Raw genomic sequence first — 23,042 nt, 5'->3', positions numbered from 1 at the left:
AAGGTCTGCCATTGCCATGCAAATCTTGCAAAGATCGACTAAGAGCCTCAAATGATTATTTGCATACCATTATGTATTCATCCCAAACAATAAGTTAGCATTTCTACAACATTTTTCCCCATACTGGATGTTTTGGAGATGTTGAACATGAGATTTTTGAAAAATTGAATGTTTAATAGTAGTTTCAAAGTAGAATAAGTAGTTCTACTTGATAGCAAGGTCGCAGGTATTCCTCATGGAGCAAGGGCTATGTCATTTTGTCACCGAATGGCTGCCAAAATCAAGTTAATTAGAAAGGTTTTACCAGTTACTCCTGATGCTGTTCAAGGTAGCAGAAATTTCCAAATAACTTCTATTCTCACAATAAGTAAATTAGGTGACTAAAATAGGATTTATCCATGTTTTGACAATGCCTTATTCACTGTAATTAATTGAGGAGACTACAATAGGATGAGGGATTAGAGATGGACAGATAGATAGAAAAGAGAAAGTGAGAGAGAAATACAGAAAGAGAAGGAGATAGAGAGAGATAGAGAGAGAGAGAGTTAGAAACAGAGAGGGAGCGAGAGAGAGGAAAGGAGAGAAGGGGAGAGAAATAGGGGGAATTAGAGAGAGAAAGGGGCTCACAGAGAGATGTAGATGGTGATATAGAGAGATAGATTGAGAGAGAGAGAGAGAGAGATGGATGGAGAGAGTTATTAAGAGAGGAAGGGAGGAGAGAGAAACACAGGGTGAGGTACACTTCACCGTTTTTTTCCTCGATCAGTAGAGGAGAAATCCTTCCAGATTAAGGTAATTTTTATTCTTGTTACTATCCAGAGTACTGTTCTTTTTTTTTTTTTTTCAGGAGCCAGATTTTCCACAAATTACAAACCGACTGGGTTATCCATACTTTCACCTAACAATTTAATAAACTAAAAGATATTTTAAAACCCGAATTTAACGTGTAAATACTAATTTTAAAAAATAGCACGGTAACATAAGTGCATAAGCGCCATTTTATTTAAAATATCTATTTTCCAAAGACTGATAGAATGAATTAAACTTTAAGTGTTGTGTAATTATTTTCTCAGCGTTCGGCTTTCACCGGCGCAATGTCAACAGCCGTTTAAAGTCAAGCGTTGCTGATGAAATAATAACAACGCTATTTTAAGAAAAAGTAAAGTAAAATTTTAAATAAAAAACATAAAAAGAAAAACCTACCGTTCATTTGTATTTCTTAATAAATATTTGTAGAAAATAACGTTTTTTTTGCAACAAAAAATAAAACTTTAGCATTTTTTGCAATAAATAATAGCAACTTCGTTAATTTTTACGAATTGCCGCAGCGTATTATAAACACCTCAACCTCCTCATGTTAAAAACGGCTTTAGGAATACACCCCACCTCCCCATGTTAAGAACGGCTTTCGAGGTTTTGGGGGTATATATATATTGCCGATCCCGGACGAGTAGGTTTTTTTTTCGTTATGTTGTTATGCCCGAGAGGTCGAATTGTTTCTTTCTTTCTTTCTTCTGTGGATGTCATGTTCCGGAGAAATACGAGTCGCAAGCTGAGTTACATCTGGTTCATTAAATGCATAATTACAAATAATGTTTTTTTTACTTATGCTTTATTTCTTAAATTTACAATTTCTGTGTTACCCTTTTAACGATTGTTAAAAAAAAAGTTTGTTTTATATGCACGTGTAATCAGAATCGTTATTTTTCATTATTTCAAAATGGTTGACCGAAGAAAAGGAACGCTGTCGAATAACAGTTTTTTTATAATTTGGTAATATTTTTTATTTTTTAATATTTAAAAACACAGTTAGATTAAATACAATCACTGTTATTAAATATTACGGAAAACGTTATTTTGGTATGCTAGGGAGGAACATGCATTCACCGATCGAAATTTTTGTCTCTTTCTTTCCTCTGGGATGTCATGTTCCGGAAAAATCTGACTTGCAAGCTGAGTTACGTCTGGTTCATTAAATGCATAAGTACAAATAATTTTTTTACTTATGCTTTATCTCTTAAATTTAACAATTTCTGTGTTACTCTTTTAACGATTGTTAAAAAAAAGTTTGTTTTATACGCACGTGTAGTCAAAATCATTATTTTTCGTCATTTTAAAATGGTCGACCGAAAAGAAACGATGTCGAATAATAGTTATTTTTTTTAAGTTGGTAATATTTTTTACTTTTTAACATTTAAAAACATAGTTGGATGATAAACAGTCACTCTTATAAAATTTCATGGAAAACCGGCGTGTAAATTTCTAGTTTATCGATTTGGAACAAACTAGACGTTTGATTTATATATATATATAGATATGCCTATATATATATATATATATATATATATATATATATATATATATATATATATATATATATATATATGTATGTATGTATGTATATATATATGCATGTATATATATATATATATATATATATATATATATACATATATATAGATTTGTATATGCACCTGTCATCTATAATCTAAACCTCACCTGTATGTTTAAATGTATGCATGTATGTATGTATGTATGTATGTATGTATGTATGTATGTATGTTTAAAGCTTTCGATGGAGGCGACAGATTTTCATGAGATTGGTATCATTTTGAAGCTCGAACGACAAATATTGAAAAATTGGCCAAAAACATTCATTCCTTCACCCTCAACTAGGCAGTTTTCTACAAGGAGGGGCCGATTTTTTGTAAGCCATTTTTGCAAGTCATTGTATCGGTTGGATTGACTTTGCCTAATTTTAACGTTCCAAACATCCGGTCACATCATGGAGTAGTGGTAAGACGTCAGATTTCTTTAACTTTCTTTCCAGCTCTTGCATCACGGGTTCAAGCCTGCCTGCCTGCCTACTATCACCTTTTTTTTTTTCTTAACACACACCTCCAAACACCCGGGGCACCCAGAGAACCCAGGCTAGTCCTTTTTTAAAAGATTACATCGCCTGATTGTTAAAGACAAGCAAACAAGCAAGCAAGCAAGGTCCACAGAATTATATATATATATATATATATATATATATATATATATATATATATATATATATCTTTTTCCACAGAATTATATATATATATATCTTTTTCAAGATGTATTTTAACATGTTTTTTTTATTAATCATTTGTTCATATATATATATATATATATATATATATATATATATATATATATATATATATATTAAGTAATATGATTGATAATTTAAAATTTAAAAATCAAATTATAATTAAATTAAAAATCCGTTTCATAAGAAGGAACAACAAAATCAATTATCTGTACGATCGTTTTGGAAAACAATGCTTTTTATTGTGGTATACATCAAGTTACGTACAATAATTACATATAGTTTTTTAATAAGCAAGGTCTCCTCATCAGCAAATTTTGAAGGGTTTTTATTGAATTTAAAAGACACCATAAATAAACTTTAAATTCAATAAAAACCCTTCAAAATTTGCTGACGAGGAGATCTTGCTTATTAAAAAACTATATGTAATTATTGTATGTAACTTGATGTATACCACAATAAAAAGCATTGTTTTCCGAAACGATCGTCCAGATAATTGATTTTGTTGTTGTTCCTTCTTATGAAACGGATTTTTAATTTAATTATAATTTGATTTTTAAATTTTAAATTATCAATCACATTACTTGATATTGAATTAGCTCTAGGACATTTAACTATCGAGCTTATTATATATCTAAATTACAACGAGCACTTTCTCTTTCCTGTATTTTAATTAAACTAGTAATTTCACTGTTACATTAAAATACACGCAGCTCTTTAGACTATTGTTCTAATCTCCTTTAAATTATATATATATATATATATATATATATATATATATGTATATATATATATATATATATATATATATATATATATATATATATATATATATATATATATATATATAAACAATAGGACAAGAGTATGAAAGGAAGTCACAAAACTATATATTGGTAGACATAAGACATAGAATGGATAACGAGAGTGTATGTATGTATATATATATATATATATATATATATATATATATATATATATATATATATATATATATATATATATATATATATATATATTTGTACTTTAGCCACAGCATAATATATTCTCATAATTTACTTTGCATTTTTTAACACATGCAAATTAGTATTGTCTAAATTCGATTAATAATGTCATTAGTCAACTCTTTTCTTTTCTTTTCCAGTGGAATTATGTCCAATCCGAAAAGGGAAAAATTGTGGTTTACATGACAAGCATGAGAATTGTAAGACGGACACACGAACGTTGTAGAACTGTCCAAAAAATCCTACAGGCCCATTTGGTAAGATTCGAAGAGAAGGACCTTTTTATGAGCAAAGATGTCCAAAAGGAACTCGTGGAAAGAACGGGGAAAAAAGATTTAGTAATACCACAGATATTTGTAGATGGATTACATATTGGCGTAAGTATATATAATTCTTAAGTTGTTTGCTGGCATATTTTCATCTATGTATTCGGTTACTTGTTTAAGAATTTTTTAGATGAGGATTGATAATTTGTATATCTAGATAATTCAGACTACTATTCTCACCTTTAACATTATTTTCACATTTCAGCCGATGTAACTTCCAACCTTCTTCAGACGCATTTTTATGTCAAACTTGTGAATCTTTATGTTATTTGGATTATTAATACTACTATTCTCATCTTGGTTGTTATTTTCACAACGTTTCAGCCGATGTAACTTCCAACCTTCTTCAGATGCATTTTTTTGTCAAACTTGTGAATCTTTATGTTATTTGGATTATTCAGACTACTATTCTCATCTTGGTTGTTATTTTCACAACGTTTCAGCCGATGTAACTTCCAACCTTCTTCAGATGCATTTTTATGTCAAACTTGTGAATCTTTATGTTATTTGGATTATTCAGACTACTATTCTCATCTTGGTTGTTATTTTCACAACGTTTCAGCCGATGTAACTTCCAACCTTCTTCAGATGCATTTTTATGTCAAACTTGTGAATCTTTATGTTATTTGGATTATTCAGACTACTATTCTCATCTTGGTTGTTATTTTCACAACGTTTCAGCCGATGTAACTTCCAACCTTCTTCAGATGCATTTTTATGTCAAACTTGTGAATCTTTATGTTATTTGGATTATTCAGACTACTATTCTCATCATGGTTGTTATTTTCACAATGTTTCAGCCGATGTAACTTCCAACCTTCTTCAGATGCATTTTTATGTCAAACTTGTGAATCTTTATGTTATTTGGATTATTCAGACTACTATTCTCATCTTGGTTGTTATTTTCACAACGTTTCAGCCGATGTAACTTCCAACCTTCTTCAGATGCATTTTTATGTCAAACTTGTGAATCTTTATGTTATTTGGATTATTCAGACTACTATTCTCATCTTGGTTGTTATTTTTACAACGTTTCAGCTGATGTAACTTCCAACCTTCTTCAGATGCATTTTTATGTCAAACTTGTGAATCTTTATGTTATTTGGATTATTCAGACTACTATTCTCATCTTGGTTGTTATTTTCACAACGTTTCAGCCGATGTAACGTCCAACCTTCTTCAGATCCTTTTTTTTATGTCAAACTTGTGAATCTTTATGTTATTTGGATTATTCAGACTACTATTCTCATCTTGGTTGTTATTTTCACAACGTTTCAGCCGATGTAACGTCCAACCTTCTTCAGATCCTTTTTTTTATGTCAAACTTGTGAATCTTTATGTTATTTGGATTATTCAGACTACTATTCTCATCACGGTTGTTATTTTCACAACGTTTCAGCTGATGTAACTTCCAACCTTCTTCAGATGAATTTTTATGTCAAACTTGTGAATCTTTATGTTATTTGGATTATTCAGACTACTATTCTCATCTTGGTTGTTATTTTCACAACGTTTCAGCCGATGTAACTTCCAACCTTCTTCAGATGCATTTTTATGTCAAACTTGTGAATCTTTATGTTATTTGGATTATTCAGACTACTATTCTCATCTTGGTTGTTATTTTCACAACGTTTCAGCCGATGTAACTTCCAACCTTCTTCAGATGCCTTTTTTTGTCAAACTTGTGAATCTTTGTTATTTGGATTATTCAGACTACTATTCTCATCTTGGTTGTTATTTTCACAACGTTTCAGCCAATGTAGCTTCAAACTTTGTATAGGTGTATCTAGCTAAACTTAAGAATTTTTATGTCCGTCTCAGGAATCAGACAGGAAGAGGGAAGGCTACCTTTGTGGATTGAATATAGGGTTCTGTTCAAAATTTTGTACAAGTTCCCAAGTTCCACAAGATGCATCTGAAGACAGTTAGAGATTACATTGACCGAAACAAAAAGATGAGAAGAGTAGTCCAAATTATCCTAATAATGTAAATTTTAAAATAATAACTATTTAACTAATAATTCCTTCTACAGTTTCAATGAGATATTAATTAAATCCGAATATTACAGACTTATAAGAGTCAGGTACGTCCAAGGATGGAGTACTATTGCCACATCTGGGCAGGAGCTGCTAGAAAGGAATTGTTTGATTTGATAGAGTTCAAAATAGACTTCATAGTCTTGTAGGGGATGTCTGATAGGTCAGCCTGTGACTGAAGAACTCAGAGGGGGCATTGATTCACCAGAGAAAATAATTCTCTGTGACTGCTACAATTTTTCTTTAATTTTTTCCCCTCATTTTATCTCAAATGTTTTGATAATTATAAAAGAAATCTAGCGTTTTAACTAATTTTAATGCTACTTTCTTAGCTCTAATATTTAACTGGTAATAATTAGATTTCTATGTATATTTAAAATTACAAATTACAATATTCCATAACCTTAAATTTGAAGTAGATTTGGTGTAATTCATATATGATAAACATTTGTCCATCTTACTAATTGTTAAATCATTATTTTCAAATAACTTTTAATAAATCTAAAATTATTATTATTATTATTATTATTTTTTTTTTTTTTAATTAGTCTTTTATCACCCATAAAAAATATAAAATGTTTAGGTGATACACCCGCTTATATTTAAGAAAAAAATTTTTTCAATATTTTTCATCAAATAGACACTAGTCTACCAGATTATAAAAAAATGAAAAATGTTAATATTTAAGTATTCATAAGAGTGCTCAGCTTCTAAAGCAACGTTCTAGTAAATTGATTATCCATGTTAGAATGTTAGAACTACTCAAAGTTTTTAAGCTGAATTTCGTGAATTAAGCTTTTTTTTTTATCAGGTTTTTTTGTTTCTTTCAATTTCACTTGAAATTTGTCCTTTTCCGGTTATTTTATATACATATTTATGGTCATCTTCAAGTTTCGTCACCAGATATTTACAAATATTTTGACCAGACAAATTGTTTTCTTTTTTTATTTGTTTTTTTTTTCTGGAATTGTCTTTTGTTAATACAAAAAAATTGAATGTGTGAGCAAAAGCAAACATGGCGACCAGTAAAAACAATACAGAATACTGATCCTAAAAATCAACTTTTTAAAGGTAAGTCTTTAGTTGGTATTCTATCGCATATTGACCATTAATTATTGTCCTTAGATTGATAAATGAAAAATTCTTTATGTAAGAGGTGTGCATGTTCTCAAGTGGTTCCAATATGGGGGATCGATTTATTGTATCAGAAACTGTGTACACACAAGTATACCAAAGCGTTTCCCTGTTAATTCAAAATTGTGACAAAACTTGAAAATTGCATATTAAAAAAAAAAAATTTTAATAAAAAAATTTGTCTGGTGAAAACCTTTTAAATGACAGGTTATGAAACTTGAAAATAACCATAAATATGTAAATACAATAATCGGAAAAGGCCAAATTTCAAGCAAAATTTTTTTTAAAAGTCCAAAGTGCTTACAAAAATTTGAATTCAAATCGTCAAGTGGTTCTAAAATGGGTTATCAATTTACTAAACTGTTGCTTTAGAAACTGAGCATTCTAACAAATATTTTTTTTTTTTTACAAAGGAGGCACCACTTATCAAGGCCCGGAGGCCACTTAAGGATAAGTGTTAATGAGTGTATGGTAGTCAATGGGAAAATATCATAGTAATCCTTAGTAGTGTAAATTTGGTAAATTGGATTACTTAAGGGGACGGCTCATCAAGAACTTGTTTACGTTGGACTTGAAGACAACCATATTGTAGTCAGCTCGAAAGCAGGAAAACGCAAAACAGTTCTAAGAAAGAAGCTTTGTTCATGGAGTCTGTGTTTAGGTTTAGGTACAGATAAAGAGTGGGAACAATTATTGATAGTGGTTTTAGCTAAACGAGTGTTTTTCATGAAAGTCAGGCAAGGAGGAACCGTAGATTGGAGCTCAGACAGCACTTTCCATGAAAATAACGATAAAGTAGAGACAGGCTCGCGTTGTCTCTTTGTAGCCTAATAGGGGGTAGGACTTTTCTCTTCCCTGCAGCCTCTTTCCCAAAAGTGCAACAGAATGTACATTACATAAAATAAATCCAAGGTAATTTTTGATAAAGGGAAAATATGATGGAAAAAAATGAAATCTGCTTCATTCGAAACTTTAACCCTGATCTAATAATTATTTTTTAAAAAACAAACATTTTCATCTGGTAAAAATGATAAGACCACTTAAATAAAATCGGCTAGTTTTGAAAAAATTAATCCGAAAAGCTTTATATGTTACTAAAAGCAACTTGTTAGTAGATAAAAAACATCTTACTAAATTATAAATGGCAAAAGGGAAACCATTATTAAAGTTTGAGAGATGAAGGATCTTTGAGCTTAATAGGGGTGAACTCTCCCATAGATCCATTGCAAACGAAGTGAATCGTAGCAAAACGGTCATCACAAATTTTTTAAGAAATCCAGATCAAAAAGAGTCCAGGTCGACCAAAAAAAATAACCCCATCACTGGATCGCCGTATCAGAAGAAGTTTAAAAAAAATCCAGTATCAGCTCAAGTCGATTGAAAAGCCAAACAGCAGCAGAATGTAGTCCTAAAACCATCAGAAGGCATCTGAAAATAAAGGGTTTCAATCATTTAAAGTGACTGCAGAAACCATGTCTTCTTGAACAGCACAAAACTAACCGACTTAAATATGCCGCCAAATACCAGACTTGGGATGAAGAGAAGTGGGAAAATGTAATTTTCTCCGATGAGAAAAAGTTTAATGTAGATGGTCCAGATGGATTTCAACACTATTGGCATGATAAAAATTTGCCCAAAGAGACTTTTTCAACTCGGCATATTGGGGGTGGGCCTTTAATGATCTGGGGTGCTTTCTGGTAAGCTGGGACCCTAAAGTTGCAAGTAGTGAAAGGCGGGCAAACATCATTGAAGTACATTTCAATGCTTGAAAATGCTTCTATCAGGACTGAAGGTCCACGTCTGTGTGGTAGAAATTGGATTTTCCTGCAAGACAACGCTGCGATACACACTTCTCGACAAGCATGAGAATACTTTTCTTCAAATAATATAGAATTGTTAGATCATCCAGCATGTTCTCCGGACCTCAATCCCATCGAAAATCTTTAGGGGTTGATGGCAAAAGAAGTGTTCAAGGATGGAACCCAATATGATTCGATAAAGCAACTTTCTGATTCAGTTTTCAGTACATGGGATAAAATTCCTTTGCAACTGATAAAAAACTTAGTCGCAAGCATGCTGAAGAGAATTTTTGAAGTAATTCATTATAATGGAGGCTATACTAAATACTGAAACCCTTTTTAGTAATTTATAATTGCCTTTTGTTAGATAAGTTATCAGTGGTCTTATCATTTTGACCATGTGAAAATGTTTGTTTTTTAAAAAATAATTATTAGATCAGGGTTAAGGTTTCAAATTAAGCAGATTTCATTTTTTTCCATCATATTTTCCCTTTTGGCAATGGTTTCAACCATTTGTTTGATTAAAAATTCGATAATATGCATAAACGCTTACTTTCTTAAGTGGTCTTATGATTTTGACCAGGACTATATATATATATATATATATATATATATATATATATATATATATATATATAAAATAGAAAAATCTTCTTGAAAATTATACATAAAATCTTACTGAAAATTTATACATAAAATAGAAAAATCTTAGAAGCATAATTAATAAAATTAAAAAATTTGAATAAACAGACAAACTGTTTTGAAACCACATTAAGATGCAAGTATTTTATTTTTAAAAAATCATTCTTTTTTTTTCGACAAAATATTTCTTATTAAATTCTAGCATATTAGCATGAAAGTAACACAAATACAGCAAATATGGTTTTTAAAAAAGATGAAAATACAAAAATTCAATACATTCTCAAGAATAGGATAATAATCTAAAATAAAAAATCTTTTGTTCCCTATAAACCAGCTTTTAACCTTAAACAATACTTGGAAACTTAAAATCCAAACAGAGAAATATGAATTTATTAATATATCAATACGATAGCGTGTGTGTTATTATCTGTGTCACGTTTACATGCGGGTCGTTTAATTGTTATGTATTTCCATTTCTCGCCATAAATAATTTTACCAAGAATTCTTCATGTTTTGGTTTCGGTTTCGATTATAGTTGATGGCACTAAATTCATCTATTCTTTTTTTTTATAAATAATTGTATAAAGACTTCTTCATAAGTTTTGATTTCGGTTTCGATTATAACTGATGGCATTTCACTAATCTATTTTTCTTATAAATAAATTTTATCAAGTAATTTATAAAATATATATGGCGATTAAGCTACACTAAATATTCGGCGTTTCATCCACTCTAGGATTCGTCAGGCTTATGCACGAATTCTGTGGTTGTTTATCGTTTTTATATGGTCCGCTTCTGTTGAGGATTTTATTTAGCCAATCAGCTTTCTAGTATCTACCGCGCCCCTTCCTATCAGCGAATGGGCATGCATTTTATCGAACAAAGGATCTGTTTTAAAACTAGTTTAGTGGTTTAAGGCAGACGTTTTCTTTTTTTTTTATATATATAGATATAAATAAATATACATATGTGTACATACATATATGCACATATATATAAATATATATATGCATACATATATGTGTGATCGTTTATGTATATTCATGTTTATTTAATTTATTTATTTGTTTATTTTCTATTGTTTTTGTTAGTTTTAAAACTATTTTGTATCGCTATCCTAGAGTCAATTTTATTTTGTGAACACAGTTATTTGCTATTTCTCTTCTACAGTTTAATAGATGTTGGAGTTCTTTAAAGTACAGGATAGCAAATTTTTCATGAAGGCATAATTTACATGGATCGTCTAAATGCCTACACGTGGTAGCTTGTCTTATCATTTTCCATACGACTACCGGCGAATGTCTGCTTTCTTTGAGTTCCCAGTATTTATTTGCTAGTGTTGTTTTTATACGGTGTTTTTTATTGTTGAATGTACTTTTGTGGTCATAGTATCGGGTTTTTAAATCTAAGGAAGTCATGCCTATGTAATATTTCTTGTTATTCGGGTTTTCTTTCGCAAATATTGTTGCCTGATAAACTACGCTTTTTGTTAGACATTTATTTTGAACTGGGCAAAGTGTGCGGTGTCTACAATTGCATTTATCTTGTTCATTATTAGTATTTTTATTTATGGTATGGTTGTTCTTGTCCGGGGTGGGTTTGTTATTATTATTATTATTATTATTATTATTATTATTATTATTATTATTATTATTATTTCTGCTAGTGTTAGTTTTATTTTTGTCATGGTGTCTACTTTTTTATTGTTTATTTTGTTGTTGTTTACATTGTTCTTATTTAGTATTTTGTTATTATGTGCTTTAATTATCATCTCTAAATTTTCGCCACAACTGTAGGATAACTTTAAAGTATTTTTATTGAAGATTTCGTGTAAGGGGTTGGTTGCTGGAAAGTGTTTTTCAATAAGATCTAGAAATTTCTTGCCAAGTTTTGTTTTTAACATTTGATTGTATGGGGCCGTATACCAGATTATAGTTCTTTTTCTTCTATTTTTAATTTTATTATAGTTATTGGTGTTTTGTTGCTTATATTTGATATCGATATTTTTGTATCCACTATTTTTTAGGGCTGCTTCATAGATATTGGTTGACCTGTTAAATGCATTTTCATCGATTGAGTTATTACTGTCTACTTACGATCGAGTTAGGAATGTGTTTTATGATTGATGGTGGATGATTGGACTTAGGGTTTACGTAAATTGGAGTAGCGTTATCTTAAAGGAGTGGCTGGTTACTTTTAATGCATCTAAAACCAAGCTTCTCTCTTTACATCATCAACATTCTAATCCACATTTGGCATCAATTGAAATGAATGGCTCTCGTCTTCAGGAGGCCTCAAGTTTTGACAAGCTTCTGGGTTTGACCATTACTCCTGATCTTAAATGGAACACGTACATCAAATCTGTTGCCAAGGCCGCTGGAAAAATGGTGGGATCTTTCTATCGACCCGGTAAATATCTCACTGCTGATGCTATTCTCTATCTATATAAGAGCCAGGTACGTCCAAAGATGGAATACTGTTGCCACATCTGGGCAGGAGCTGCTAGAAAGGACTTGTCCTGCCTTGATAGAGTTCAAAATAGACTTCGTAGCCTCGTAGGAGATGTCCTTTTCTCTTTGCTGCAACCTCTATCTCACAGAAGAGATGTTGCGAGTTTGTCTCTGATGTATCGTTATTTTCATGGAAAGTGTTCGACTGAGCTTCAATCTATGGTCCCCCCTCGCCAAACTTTCATAAGAAACACTCGTCTAGCTGTAAACACTATCAATAATTCCCCCCACTCTTTATCTGTGCCTAAACCTAAACGTAGATTCCATGAACAAAGCTTCTTTCTTAGAACTGCACGCCTGTGGAATTGTCTTCTGTTTTCCTGCTTTCCGGCTGACTACAATATGGTTGTGTTCAAGCCTAAAGTAAATAAGTTCTTGATGAGCCGTTCCATATAAGTTATCAAATTTACCAAATTTTCATTACTAATGATTACTATATTGTCCAATTTCTACTGTACACTCTTTAACCCTTATCCTTGAGTGGCCTCTGGGCCTTGATAATGTGGTGATGCCTATGTAAAAAAAAAAAAAAAAATGGTTCATATGTGTTTTTATCTAAGTTTAATGTGACGTCCAGGAAGTTTGTTATTTTTATGTTAGCTGATATGTCTGCTTTTAGGCCTAATTTTTTCATTTCCTTGTGTATGATTTTCTTAAAGTTTTCTCCCTTGACTTTGTTGGAGTTTTTTTATTATAGCTAGTCCGTCATCTCTATATAGGCCGATATCTGTAGTATCGAATATGCTTGTGAGGGTATATAGGATGAATAATCCCACAAGATCTGATGCCTCTGCAGAATCCCTGGCACCCATCGCCAAATCAAACGAATTTTTCATTTTAGTTTTTATCCATTGGTTATTGTTATTTATTAGAACTGCGTTTCTACATTTTTAATGATGTTGATTTCTTCTGAGGATATATCAGTGTATACCTCGGCAAATTCTAGGGCAATGTTAAAAAGTTCTTCGGATATCGAGGGATGTCAAACTGTATAAACGTACATTTATCTTTGTTTTCTATATTTTTAAACCAGGTGATTGCTTCGGTAATATTTGCCCACTGGTTTAGTTCTAGATCTTGTTTGATTTGTTTGTTTACTCTAGAAAGTATAGTTTTGCTAATTCTACCTATTTCTGATTTAGTTGGGTTTATCAGGCGGGTACTGGGATTATTATTAAAGTCCCATTTGTGGTCTTTAAGCAGAATGTATGCCTCTCTAGGTTTCAATTTGCCAACTTTATCGCTAATTTTTAATTTATCGGTAATTTGTTTACTTTCAGTATTTATTATATCTATGTAGTCGCATTCGTTTGTGTCTAGTTTTTTGTAGTTTTTTGTAATGTTTTCTGTGATTAGTTTGTTATATTCTTGCTTATCTATTTTATAAAAGTTTCTGGTTTTATCTGCTTTTACAAAGATTTTATTAGAGTTGTTTATGTTTCTAACGATTTTGTGTAGTTTCCGTTGGAAATTGTTAGGTTGCTTGTGGAATTCTAAGTTTTTAATTACGTTTAAAAGGTCATTTTAAAAGTTTATTAAAAGGTCTACTGTTTTCGCATTTTTAAGGGTTTTAAAACCATAGGATTCTTTTTTGTTTACGTTTTCATTTTTAAGGAAGAAATTTGCTATTCTGTACTTTAAAGAACCCCAAAATCTATTAAACTGTAGAAGAGAAATAGCAAATAACTGTGTTCACAAAATAACTCTAGGATAGCGATACAAAATAGTTTTAAAACTAACAAAAACAATAGAAAATAAACAAATAAATAAATGAAATAAACATGAATATACATAAACGATCACACATATATGTATGCATATATATATATGTATATATATGTGCATATATGTATGTACACATATGTATATTTATATATATATATATATATAAATATATATATATATATATATATATATATATATATATATATATATATATATATATATATATATATATATATACACACATATATTTTTTTCATAAGTTTTTATTTTGGTTTCAATTCAAGCTAATGCACCCAAGTCATATAGATATATTTTTATGAAAATCGATGGAACATTAACTCTATAATAATATATACAAAATCTGCAAGAATTAAAATATCATATCTAGGCGCACTTTATGACCGGGCTTTACCGGGTTTTCATGCTAACTTAGATAAATACTTTTGCAGTTTTAACAAAAGAGCTACAATAATATCAGAGTGGCTCCATTTACACTGAACATCTACAGAATGCCAACATCAATATATTACATATGAATGAGTCCCCTGTAGAATTTCAACAGGTTCCGCTAGTAAAAATAATTAAAATAGGTTAAAAAATTCATGAAACCACCACGATTGTCACTATTATTTAAATACATAATTTCACAGACATGCAAATGTGGGAAATTATCCACATGTAAATCGGTCAAAGTAAAAGCATCAAAGCAACACCTCTGCTTGATCTGCCTATCCAAAAATAAAAATAAAATAAAAATAAAAATAAAAACCCACACGTGTTATTTTCAACTATTGAATCACCACTTATCAAAACCAAAAACCAACCAAAGACAAGGATCACTGAGATGGATAGATTATCAATTAAATTGACGAAGAACAATATGAGAAGATTGAAAATGATGAATGGAACGAACAAAATTTGATAACTTACAAAGACGGTTTTTCACAAACATTTGTTGACGTTGGATTCAAAGACGACCATTACATAGTCTGTAAAGCATCGATGTCATGGCAACATCTTTCACGAATAGGTAGTTCTTGGAAAGAAACTCTGTCCATGGAAATTCCATTAGACCTTAGGTAAACAGAAAGAAAGGAAAGCTCTTTTCATTTGCAGCAGAGAGATGAGTGTTCGCTGTTCTTACAAAGAGATACACGCATACATAAAACACATCAGTCAAGCATCATAAGATATGCACATACACACGCTATCTACTATGACTATGCAATTCCTACAGCTAAGTACCTAAAAAACAGAGCTATTAAACCTGACATAGTGCTATGGGATAAGAAAGAGAAAGAAGCAACCTTAGTAGAAGTTTGTTTCTCTAATGATGCTGGGTTAAAACAGAACTGAGAGGGAAAAGATAACGAAATATCAACGTCTTATGTATGACATGAAAAGAAATTGGAATCTTAGGAAGATCTCCATCATTCCAATTATTATAGGAGCAACTGGACTCACGAAAAAGAATTTCAAAAACTTCCTGGCAAATATACCCGGTGAACCAAGTGCAAGAGAAATAAAAACAATTGCACTTAAAGAGACGGTTAGAATCTTAAAAAGATCTCTCTGTTGAAATATATGGGGCAGTTAGTGAATTTCTAGCATCCGATAGAATACACTATCCCGATCTACAACTAAATGATAAGAAAATTAAAAAAGTAAAATAACACACACACACACACACACACACACACACACACACACACACACACACAGAAACAATCACAGACTTCACGCAGGTCCTAACAGGTCAACAATTTACAAAAAATATTTTTTGGGTTTCATTTTATTTTTGAATTATTTGAAATACAAAAGCAGAGAAACGGATATCAAGATAACACAATTATAAATCTATATAAATAAATATAAATGTTTTTGATGTTTACACATCGGTGCACGGTGCATATACTAATATTTTCAAATCACAATTAGACTAAATTTAACTGAAACCGTTGTTGCTTCAGTTTATTAAGAGTTACATCTCTTGAACGAATTTCAAGATCGCTCTCGTACATTACGTGGAATACCAGCCAGGGATATGTCCTCAACATTCAGTCTGACAATGACTTTGTTGCTGTTAGACTGAGGTATGGTTTTGTTTAGTTTCAAGATGTCCACCCACCAAAACTTTACCTTCTCTTTGAAAAGGGTGTTAGTTTATTGTGAATTGCCTGAAAGGCTCCTATTAGGGTACGCCAATGGGGCTACTTTGTTGCTGTCAAGCTGAGGTATAGTTTTGTTCAGTTTAAGGAGGTCTATCTTCCCAAGCTTTATCTTCTCTTTGAAATAAGATATGCCAATAGAGATACTTTGTTGCTGTCAGGCTGAGGTATAGTTTTGTGCAGTCTCAGAAGGTCTACCCTCACCAGTTTTGCCTTCTCTTTGAAGAGGGGTTAGTTTAGTTTAAATCACTTGAGGTGCTCCTACCGGGGAATGCAGCTCTGGCATTTTTTGTAGATTAGAGCATGTTAATCCTAATGTGCTGGTTTTTCAAACTCACACTTGACCTTGTGTTTAACCTCATGGAGAGGAAATAAATAAAATACTGGCCACAGTGAAAAATTAATCTTTAATTTTTGAAGAACTAAAAAGAGTTGCACATGTGTATGGTGATTTTGGAAATTGAGACTCTCCCTTTTTGTACACTTTGGCCAGATGCATCTGATTCAGATCTCGATTTGTACATAGTTACACACAATTGCTTGGCTCTCTATTCTCTAAATAGAAATGGCTCCTGTGCACTGAGATGGGACAACCCAGATACTATGATACTTCATCTGTACAAGTAAGTGGTATATGCTCCGGAGTTCAGATCATTCAGCAATTCATGTAATTCTTCATTATGCTGAGAAAAAATGATAACAAACACCATTTTGATCTTAGTAATTACTCGCCTGGATGCCTGGCGTTGCCTGGGTGTGTTGAGGTGTGCATAAGGAGCTTTGTTGAGCAACCAAAACCCTAAAAAAAAAGATGAATTAAAGCAACTCAAAATTGCAGCGAGTACCCATGCAAGTGCAAAAAAAAGAAAAAGAAATTAAGAGTAGTAGGCAGGCTTGAACCTGCAACACGCAAGTGGAAAAAGAGGAAAAAAAAAGCAAATGGTCTTATCGATGCGCCCACTGTGGTTGTGACATCACACGTGTTCAAAATAACCTGTTTTATGCAATGTCATTCACGCGAGGATTGAATGACTTGCCAAAATGCAGCCGAAAAAACCGACCCCTCCTTGTAAAAAACAGCCCAGTTGACGGTGAAAGAATGAATGTTTTTGGCCAATTTTTCGTATTATTTGGCTGAGAGATTGCGCTTTCAAACGATACCGATCTCGTCAGTGTTGGTCGCATGCGTCAAAAGTTTTAGTGAGATATACAAACATACATACATACATACACACACACTAACAGACAGGTGAGATTTATATAATAGAAGACTCCTGGTGCCCGGCATTACCCGGGTGTTTAGAGGTGTGTGTTGAGCAAAAAAAATAAAGTGATAGCAGGTAGGCTTGAACCCGTGAATATGGAGAGAGGTGTTAAAAAAAAATGGTAGTAGCATGGGGAGGGAATAAAAAAAAACAGTAGGCAGCCAGGGTGAAGAGAGGGGTTAAAAAAAAGTGGTAGTAGGCAGGCAGGCTCGAACCCATGATGCAAAGGCGAAGGAAAATATGACCTCTTAGCCAATGTCTCCATAACTCGACCAGAAATCAAAAGCGTTAAAATTAACTGAAGTTAATAGAACAGTGACGATGGCTTGCTAAAATGTCGCTGAAAAAAATGACCCCCTCCTTCTACAAAACGACCGAGTTCAGGGTGAAGGAATTATTGTTTTTGGCCAATATTTTGATATTTTTTGTCTGAGACATCGAGTTTCAAAATGATACTGATCTTGTTAGAATCTGTCGCCTCTGTCGAAAGTTTAGGCATTAGCTTTGTACGACAGCTAAATCTCTCTCTCGGTTCAAAATGTTGACATCTAGCAACAAGCAAGAGCAAGATAGCCAGCAACATACATACATACATACATACATACATGGTGATGATTGCAGCGTCTTGTCAGACGAGTGCCACTCCCTCAGACACTTAAAGACCATGAGCCCAAAAATGACTTCCATCGCCACAGGACCATTTTAATAGATAAATGCCTAAGGGAGTATCTATACACAGATGATGTCTTAGCTTTGTACGACAGCTAAGTCTCTCTCTCGGTTCAAAATGTTGATATCTAGCAACAAGCAAGAGCAAGATAGCCAGCAACAAGTTAAACTGCAGACCAGCTTAATGCGGGTACTGGTCTCCCACTTTATGTTTTTTTTTAAATCAGAGATTTGCTTCTCCTAGAAAGGTTGCCTTCACCACGGCTTACAGGAGCCCTCTCCACCCCAACACACACATACACACAAACACACACAGTGCTAGTTGGCCATTGACCCCGGAAAAGGGTTTATTCGTCCTTTGGAAGGTCTTGTTTTTAATCCTTCAGGGAGACTAGCCACCCTCCTCACCAAACAAGTCTGGTGGGGGAACCAGTTTAGTTGCCAGTGACCCGACCATGAGGCAGGTGGTACTGGGTTACATGGTACCACCTGGATGACTATTTGGGAATACCAAGTATTCTATATACATGTAGGTGTGGTAATCTCTATACATATCCAGCCATTAGAAAAAAAAAACACGACAAAGTTACTGCAACACACCTGGAGCTCAGAATTTGTCAACATTTCATTTACACTTACTGTCAAAAGATGAATCAATTGACTTGAATTACCTCTGTTAAACTACACTCTCTTTTTGTGTATCATGTTTTTGGTTGTCTTTGACAAACTCCAATTTTCAACTTTTTAAGTTTTTATTTTACTTGCAAGCCCACGAGGGCAGAGTTAGACAAAAAAGTCGTTTTTTTAATGTGGGGAAATGCCTCTGCTTTTCTTTGACCATGCCTAATGAATCAAGCACCTCTGGCACAGGTAGAGCAGTCAGGGATCAGTCAACCTATCTTCAAGTTATATTTGGTGTGTTTTGAGCAAGCAGTAGTGGTTGACCGACCATGCGGATAGATGTCAATGCAGCCTACCATTTCTATATGGGCTGACATGATCTGAATTTCCTGGTTCTTTTTTTCTTGCCATCTTAAGCACACAGTTAAAGTTTTGCTAATCCCAGGAGTCAACGTGGAATTGGAGAGGTCTCCTTTGAAACAAGAGACTCTAAAGATGAGTTAAAGATTATTGTAATAATTTATATAAAAAACGATTGCGAAATTTGCAGAAGAGTGGAAAGAAGGATATAGCTGGGATGAGGGGAAGCACAAAGTATGGGAGGTGGTAGAGAGACTCTACCATGGGTTCATATGGGTTGTTGGTCCTCCGACAGAAGGAGGGTGGACCTGTAAATTCATCCTTGTCCATTCGTCCATTCGTCTCTCTGCACTTTTCTCAATAACTATGCCTTGGAGTTTTTTGAAATTTTGCACAAACATTAAACATGGTATGAGTAAAAAAAGCAACAGAACGGATTTTCTGGGAGGACACCTGTTGCTCCCCCCCCACCCACCCACCCACCCCTAGGGGTGCCTTTCGGGTTAAAATGGCTAAAATTGACACTTTTGTGCTTATTATAAAAAAAATTGATGCCTTGGATTTTTATAAAACTTTCTGAAAAGTTGTAACTAACTGATTTCTATATAATTTTGTTTGTCTATACTTTGTGATAACTCTTGGGTGTGCTCCAGGGGCTCTTTTAGATCTAATAAAAACACTCCATTTTTGGGACTATTTTACCATATTTGTCCAAAATTTTCTGTGTATGTCTATTTAGCAGTTTTGCATGGTGCTGAACCCAAATTTGAATATGTTAAGGCCTTGGAAACTTATGGGGCTAAATGGGGGGAGGGGCAAATGATGGACTTAGTCATTTCTTTCTTTTTTTTTTTGCATGGTGCAGAACTCAAATTTACATATGTTAAGGCCTAAAACTGCACTGTTTGTTCCTTTTCACCAGGATTTGACATCCTCTGGAGACTTTTGGGGTTAAAGGGGGGGAGTGCCGAACTTAGTCATTATTTTATGCCTTGCTCACTTTGCACTCACAGGAGACCATGCATGCTTCACTTGTTTTTGTTTATTTAATAAATTAACATGATCTGAGAGCGATAGAATGGGTTTATAATTTGAGTCTTAAAGATGACTTCAGAGGAAGATTAAATCTGGAGAAGTATAAGGGAGGCTGTGCAGAAGAGGGGACTTTGATGGTATGACCACATTAAAAGAATGGATGTGAGTTCTTGAATTAAATGTGGTTGAGGTAACACGTTTAGTTTGCAGGAGAAAGTCAAAGAAAACATGGAAAGAAGTGGATGGACTTTTTTTTTCTTTTTTTTTTTTTTTTTTACAAGGGTATCACCACATTATCAAGGCCCAGAGGCCACTCAAGGATAAGGGTTAAAGAGTGTACAGTAGAAATTGGTCAATATAGTAATCATTAGTAATGAAAATTTGGTAAATTTAATAACTTATATGGAACGGCTCATCAAAAACTTATTTACTTTAGACTTGGAAGGATAAATAAAAACCTGGCCAGAGATAGGTGGGTTTGGAAGTCAATTTCTAAAAGCCTTCCAACAGATGCCAGCAAGAAAAACGGACATTAAACTGATAATCATGGTGATGACAATGACAATGATAATGATGCTTGTTGTGGCCTTGCAGGCCGGTAACAATCAAAACAAACATTGTAGTATAATTAACAAAAAGTGTATTAACAAAATTATGTTAGAGAAGTATATGGTATAATTCTGGAGTTATGACTGCCACAAACCGCTGCCACAACATTTAGATGTAACTTTATTTGTTATCTCTGAGTAAGTCAATTTATTCCTGAGATAGATAGATCAGTTTATCCTATAATGATGGTAGTGGTGGTGAAAAAGAAAAATAAGAACAAGAAGGATTAATAGGATAAATAGATTGTCAATTTAATTATGAATATTTTGAAAAGATTGAAAATAATGAATAAAGAAAAATACTACTTTGTTTTCAAACCAAGTTGGATGGATAAAAGTTTATGGATATTTTTAATCAGCACAATTCGAAATTATGTTCAGCCATAGTTATCTTTGTCGTGTAAAATCATTGTCAGAACAAAAAGCAAACAAATTAATATCTTTTCTATCAAGTGGACCAGAAAATTCTTGCGATTTTTAACTTTTACATTCAAATGACCATATCTTGGGTCAAACAAAAATTTATTGATCGAAATAAGCACTATCAGAATCAACACATTTTTGAAAATGCAAAACAAGTGTATTTATGCCAATTATGTAAAAATCTTGCATTCTGGTGGCGATGAAGTCGTTGAAGGCTTTTTTGATATCGGTCATGTGTTTTTGAAGCATTTCTCATGCAGAAAGTTGTTGAGATGCTTGAAAAGTGGTAGTCGGTAGGTGAGAGGTCTGTAGAGTATGGCGGATGAGGCAGAGTTTCATCACCCAATTCGTTCAACTCCTGCAGGGCTGGTTTAGCAACATGCGTTCAGGCATTGTCGTGGAAGAGAATTGAGTTTTTTCTGTTAACTAATGCTGCGTGTTGTTGTTAAAGTTTCTGATGCATTTCATCCATTTATTGACAGTACTTTTCTGCCATAATGGTTTCGCCTGCATTCAAAAAACTGTAATGAATGAGATCGGTCACAGACCATCAAACAATCAGCATGACCTTCTTCTGGTGCAACTTTGGCTTCGGGAAGTGTCATGGAGCATTATCGGCATCTAACCACTAAGCTAACCATTGCCGATTGTCATAAAGAACCCACTTTTCATTGCAAGTCATAACTGGGTCGAGAAGTGGGTTGTTTTTGTTGCGTAAGATAAAGGAAAATAACATTCATGATGGTGTTTCTTTTAGCTGCCATTCAATTCACGAGGCACCCATTTATCAAGTTTTTTGTCCTTCCAATCTCTCTTATGTGGATGGAAATCATCGTAAAGCAAGTTCTCGAACAGTTGTGCATGGATTAGTTTCGACTAAGGCTCTTAATTGATCGTTATTAACCTCCAATGGCTCACCACTATGCTCATCATTTTTAAGACTCGTCACCACCATGAAATTTCTTAAACCACCATAGTGCCGTGCGTTAAGTAGTAGTTCCTGGGCCAAAGGCTTTAATTATATTGCAAGCTCTTTCAAGAGCTTTTCGGCCTAGCTTGAATTGAAATAAGAAAATTGTGCGAATTTGCTTTTTTTCCATCTTGTATTCAACACTCTGAAAAGAAGACATAATTGTTTTTAAACGATTGTAATTTAAACGATTAGGTAGGGCGAAAAACGCTCTTTTAAATGATATTTAAAATAAAGGTTTTATAGCGAAAACTTATTTGAAAATATATCATTTGAAATCAAAATAAAAATTCCGCAAGTACATTTGCGTCAATCTAACCTAATATTTTTAAAATTCTTTTTTAGTCTTCAGAGACATTGGAAATGCTTAACGAAAATGGAGAATTAAAAGAAATACTAAAAAAATTTGAAGTAAGTACTTTTTTATTTATCCGCCCCCCCCCTCTCTCTCTCTCTCTCTCTCTCTCTCTCTCTCTCTCTCTCTCTCTCTCTCTCTCTCTCTCAATGGCTTATATTTTGAATATTTTCATAATATTTTTTGGACTTTCCGTTTATGTTTAGTTAGCTTTTGGAGATTTTATTATATCCCAATCACATTTGGTCAAGATCAAAGTGTAGTATCTGTTCCTCAGATGCTGAACTTCCATTTCTTGTTCTCTTTCGGTGGAGGA

The 23,042-nt window shown here is 32.9% G+C and overlaps 1 protein-coding gene across 1 annotated transcript in view; it reads left to right on the top strand.

Moving 5' to 3' along the window:
• LOC145268239 (glutaredoxin domain-containing cysteine-rich protein CG31559-like) overlaps positions 1–23,042 on the top strand; it is an 85,821-nt gene that overhangs the window by 50,127 nt on the left and 12,652 nt on the right. The window contains exons 3-4 of the mRNA XM_080123565.1: positions 4,221–4,457; positions 22,717–22,782. Of these exons, the coding sequence (XP_079979691.1) occupies positions 4,221–4,457; positions 22,717–22,782 (303 nt within the window). The remainder of the gene's footprint in view (positions 1–4,220; positions 4,458–22,716; positions 22,783–23,042) is intronic.

Source organism: Euprymna scolopes, chromosome 43 (assembly GCF_053919585.1).
Source record: "Euprymna scolopes isolate OS-2025 chromosome 43, ASM5391958v1, whole genome shotgun sequence".
NCBI classification, from domain to species: domain Eukaryota; kingdom Metazoa; phylum Mollusca; class Cephalopoda; order Sepiida; family Sepiolidae; genus Euprymna; species Euprymna scolopes.
This window is presented reverse-complemented; position numbering and strand designations above follow the sequence as displayed.